This window comes from Pelodiscus sinensis, chromosome 30 (assembly GCF_052426305.1).
Source record: "Pelodiscus sinensis isolate ZL-2025 chromosome 30, ASM5242630v1, whole genome shotgun sequence".
Lineage (NCBI taxonomy): Eukaryota > Metazoa > Chordata > Testudines > Trionychidae > Pelodiscus > Pelodiscus sinensis.
This window is the reverse complement of record NC_143081.1, coordinates 11,680,246-11,685,417: the sequence shown is the minus strand read 5'-3', so window position 1 is coordinate 11,685,417 and position 5,172 is coordinate 11,680,246. Positions and strand designations below refer to the sequence as shown.

The following is a 5,172-nucleotide window of genomic DNA, read 5'->3' as shown; positions in this document are numbered from 1 at the left end:
ACAAACGAACCTGTAGTCTAGACACACCCTGAGTTAGGATTTATATTAACTCCTTTATCATGTCTTTGGTATGTTAACCCATTTTATTCATATTAGGCTCCTTTAATATGTCAAGTAATCCAGATTACGGTAGGTTTCTGATTACTTAAGGCCATAAAGATGAATTTTACCTATGGATTGTGTGTGCGTATGAATGATAAATATCCAACCCAAAAAGAAAGGTAGCTGAGAATCAGCAGACAATGACCTTGCAAGAAGATAAATTAACTGAGAAGCGGTCAGAAAATCCTTCTCTCTTGGACAACCTGTAACTTCATAGCAGAAACCTGGGACCGGCCTCGAGGAAGTAAAACCTCCTGTAAATCAGGAATAAGGGATCTTTCGGAAAAGGCTTTATTTTCCGAAAGATCCCCATCTAGACTGGTGCTTTTTGCCAGCAAAGCCCCGAGCTGGAAAAAAGCATCAGCCATGTATATGCAAATGAAGCAGGGAAGATTTAAATCCCCGCTTCATTTGCAATTGCGCTAAGTCTAATTTGCATCCCTTTTTCGGAAAACGGGTGCAGTCTAGACACATCCCGCAGGTTTCTGGTCAGGTAGCAAACAGCACAACCTGTGCTAAAGGAATATCTGATACTTTTGCATTTCTAGATATGAATTATGGAGAATGCAGAAGGAGGGAATCAAACACCCATTGTAGAACTGATCCTCGTTGGCTTTGGGAACGGCCCTGAACTGCAGCCCCTCCTCTTCCTGCTGTTCCTAGTGATCTACCTGGTGGCTGTGGCTGGGAATCTCCTCATCATTGTGCTAGTGGTGGCCGATCGGCACCTTCACACCCCCATGTACTACTTCGTGGCCAATTTGTCCTCTGTAGAGATCTGCTACGTCTCCACCACCCTGCCCAGGCTGCTGGCCAGTCTCGTGACCGGGCACAGAAACATTTCTCTTCAGAACTGCATCGTGCAATTCCATTTCTATGTTATCCTGTCTACTGCGGAATGCCAGCTGCTCACAGCAATGTGTTGTGACCGGTACCTAGCGATCTGCCACCCCCTCCGTTACCCTGCTCTGATGAACGGCAGGGTTTGCTGCCACATGGTGGCCTGGGCCTGGATAATCGCCATTTTGTACAGTATCATGCTGGAAATGTTAATTTTGCAATTAACATACTGTGGTCCCAAAGAATTTGATCATTTCTTTTGTGATTTTGCACCCATAAACCCATTCTGTGGCAATGCGGACATACTGGCAATGGGGACAAACTACGTGTCTATCATATTGACAATTATGAATTTTCTACTGTCCCTGGCATCCTACACTTGTATCATCATCTCCATCCTGAGAATCCCCTCCAGCACTGGGAGGCAAAAGGCCTTTTCCACCTGCTCCTCTCACCTCATTGTGGTTGCAGTTTACAATGTGTGTATAATTATAACGTATGTGGTTCCAGAGTTTAACCCTCCCCCACTCCTATACAAAACATTGTCTGTCTTGTATGGAATCCTGGTACCTTTGCTCAACCCTGTTCTCTACAGCTTGAGGAACAAGGAGGTCAATCAGGCCCTGAGAACAGCTATTGAGAAACTGGCTGCTTTCAGACACAGGCACGGAGTGTGAAAGGTGCGTTTTAGCATACTGTAAAATAGAGATGAACTGACGTATTTCCTGACAGATGGAAATCTCTCTTGGTATATGTCTCGCTATGTTTCTGTTTCTCTTCAACCTCCTCTTTCCCTCAGCTCCACTCTCTTTGACTCTCTCTCTGTCTGTGTAACAATTAGAAGTTATAGTTTTTACAGAAACTTCCAAAAGACAAAGTAATTAAAAACAAAACAAAAACCATTAAAACAAAGATGAATAAGGTAAAAGCTCTGTTTTAAATAAGCACGTTCCAAAAGGTTTGTAACAGGACACTTTGTGAAGAAACATCTCGATAGGAATACACTCTGCGTGGAGGAGAGGAACAAATGGTGCCAGGTACAGGACAGGTAGTGGTCAAACCTCTATGTACAAGGGAATGGGTCGATACAGGTAACATCAGAAGATGGCAACTGGATACATCGGGAGTGAAGTGTAACTTGATTGTACATGTGGGTGAAAGTGACCCCAAAAAGTTGTCATTGTCTGGCCGATGGGGCAGTGTCTCAATCCTGGCATGGACTGAATTGTGTCCATCATTATGAGCAAATAATCTTAGCTTAGCTGTAGACATCTCGTTGGGGAAAGCTATTACTGTGCTTTGTTTTCAATAAACCTAGCCTGATACCATCAATCCACCTGTGATTTTTGTGGTCTTTGGTGGCTCTCTTGGACTCTGCTCTAAAGATATGTGACTACTACTCCTATCTATGCATCACCTCCTCCATCCTGAAAATCCCTTCCTCCACAAAGAGGGAAAAGGCCTTTTCAACCTCCCCCTCCCACCTTTTCTTTCTTATGTTTCTCTATAGAACTTTGATTGTTGTTGACATGTTGCCAAAGTCCAATTTGTTGAGATAGTTGAACCAAAGGATCCCTCTGGGTATGTCTACACTACCCCGCTAGTTCGAACTAGCGGGGTAATGTATGCATACCGCACTTGCTAATGAAGCCCGGGATTTGAATTTCCCGGGCTTCATTAGCATAAGCGGGGAGCCGCCATTTTTAAATCCCCGCTGCTTCGAACCCCGTGTAGCGCGGCTACACGGGGCTCGAACTAGGTAGTTCGGACTAGGGTCCTATTCCGAACTACCGGTACTCCTCGTGAAACGAGGTGTACCGGTAGTTCGGAATAGGCACCCTAGTCCGAACTACCTAGTTCGAGCCCCGTGTAGCCGCGCTACACGGGGTTCGAAGCAGCGGGGATTTAAAAATGGCGGCTCCCCGCTTATGCTAATGAAGCCCGGGAAATTCAAATCCCGGGCTTCATTAGCAAGTGCGGTATGCATACATTACCCCGCTAGTTCGAACTAGCGGGGTAGTGTAGACATACCCCCACTTCTGTACAGTCCTGATTCTCCTGGTCACTCCCCATTGCTATAGACTGCAAACTACATTTTTAAATGTGAGAGAAAGGAGAGTATAGCCTAGTGCTAGAGGTGTCTAGCTTAATGGTTTCTACCTTCTTTGCTTTTCCCCCTCTCCTTTAATTAGGCGGCGGTGATAGAGTCTTTGACAGTAATGGACCAGGGCTCTAAACCCAGTATCCTAACTCTCTGTTTGGGCATGTCTATGCTTACTGAGTTATTCTGAAAAAAACTCATGTTATTTTGAAATCACAAGGTGAGCAGCCACACAGCAAGCCCGTTATTTCAAACGTATTTCAAAATCATCAAAACTCTGTAGTTCCCCTTCCTCTGCAGCCTTTACTGTACATACAGGCACTGCCAGCCCCACACCACATACAACACCCTGCTCTCCCTTTCCTGCTGCCACGGCAGCCACGGCACTCCCGGTGAGCCCCCCACAGCTGTATGCAAGTGGGCAGCCAGCTCTAAAGGGGCAGAGGAGGGGGCAGATGGCTGCAGAGATCTTGTATCTCCTCAGTATCTGGGGTGAGGAATCATATCTCCAGGTTCTCTGCACCAGATGACGAAACACCGATGTGTATGGCCAGATGGCTGCCAGAGTGGTACAGAGGGGCACGTCTGCACTCTGGACCAGGTCAGGGTGAAGATTAAGGCACTTCTCCAGCCCTATACCTCAATCTGGAACATCACCCCAGGGCTACCCTGTCTATGACCAGCTGGATGCCATCCTGGGAGTGGAACAGGTTGCCTCTCATTCTCTTGTCATCGGCTCTGGCCTGGACATGGCCGTCATCAGCCTCCAAGAGGGCAGGGCTGTGGAGGATGATGATGAGGAAAATGATGAGGATGAGGCCAGCACTGATACCATGTCACCACCCAGGAGGTGATCATCAGCATGGCGCCAGGACCCCCCTCGCAGGATGTCTCTCAGGGTTTGGACTCTCCCCATAAAGGCCTGCCAGGTGAGTTTCATTACTTCCCCGAGACAAACATGGGAGGAGGCGGTGGGTAGTGAGAGGCTGCATGCTCCTTGCTTGGCCTTCTCGGCCTGAGGGCTGTGTCACATTACCGAATTGGAGGGAAGCAGCCAGATCGCTGCTGCACCCCTAGGTGGGGGTGTTGGCCCTAGAAATTGGTATAAAAGGGAGCCATGTGGGGTATTGAATGGGGACTTATTGTTTGCTGAACTTATGTACGCTATTTATGTGAGTGTATAATGTCTGTGTGTGTAGGTAGAAATTTGTAATCTGTGTGGAAGCTGAATATTTCTCTGAATGTGGTTAAGCATAGCTATGGACAGGCTGATTAGCCAGGCCCTGTGGGACAATGGCACTTGATGGGCCAAAGACACACCCAAAGAATGGGGGCTGTCACCTGAGAGCAGCCAGCAGGAAACACAGAGATTGGCCTCTGACCAGGTGACCTGCTGCATCCCAGAAGAGGCCAGGAAGGAGGTATAAAGAGGCCATGTGGTTGATGCCATTTTGTTCTCAGCTCAGCACTTCATCCCAGAGGCAGCACTGCAGGGATCGAAGAGCTTGGAAGACTTGTGAACCCATCCTGAGGATAGGATGTGCAACAAGAAATTTTAAACCAGCAGCTGTACATCTCTGCTAGAGCCTGCATCGAGGACTGGGAGATTCGGTGCATGTAACGTACTGTACTTTAATAACCTTACTCTCATGCTTTTCTTTCTTGTGTTAATAAACCTTTAGTTATTAGATGCTAAAGGATTGGCCCAGCGTGATTTGTGGGTAAGGTCCAGAGGGTAAATTGACCAGGGATCTGTGGCTGGTTTCTTGGAACCGGACAGAACTTGTTCGGGGTAGGTGGGATTGGGTCCTAGGACCCCCCACCTGTGTATAGGCCCGGGGCCATCTGGGGCACGGATATTGCTGGGGTGTCGGGGGGGTTTTGCTCGGGAGGCTTCAGGCAGGCAGCTGAAGCGCTCTGTGGGACTGGTTTGTGGCCTGTTTGGAGAGGTCACCAGTCTGGGGGCTCTAAGAGGGACTGAGCCATCCCTCTGCCGTCCGGACCTGGAATCTCGAGAGGTGTGCTGCTTACCGGGAGCTCGCATTCGGGATGTCACTGAGAGGCTTAGCAAGCTGATCCAACCTTCAGATCGCTACCCCTTCCTGCTTCTCCATGTAGGAACGAATGAT

General features: G+C 48.1%; 1 protein-coding gene across 1 annotated transcript; it reads left to right on the top strand.

Annotated features, from left to right (window-relative positions):
- The first annotated feature begins 659 nt into the window (after positions 1–659).
- On the top strand, positions 660–3,897 carry LOC102458859 (olfactory receptor 7A17-like). Its single transcript, XM_006110372.3, has 2 exons — positions 660–1,085; positions 3,706–3,897. Exons 1-2 carry the CDS (start codon positions 660–662, stop codon positions 3,895–3,897), a joined length of 618 nt encoding a protein of 205 aa, XP_006110434.2.
- The last annotated feature ends 1,275 nt before the right edge of the window (positions 3,898–5,172 follow it).

What these genes read in the sequence shown, in the direction of transcription:
- LOC102458859 (XM_006110372.3), top strand. Translation starts at nt 660, where the DNA reads ATGGAGAATGCAGAAGGAGGGAATCAAACACCCATTGTAGAACTGATC. An exon ending in CTGCTCTGATGAACGGCAGG is followed by an intron (nt 1,086 to 3,705) that starts GTTTGCTGCCAC and finishes ACATCACCCCAG; the next exon opens with GGCTACCCTGTCTATGACCA.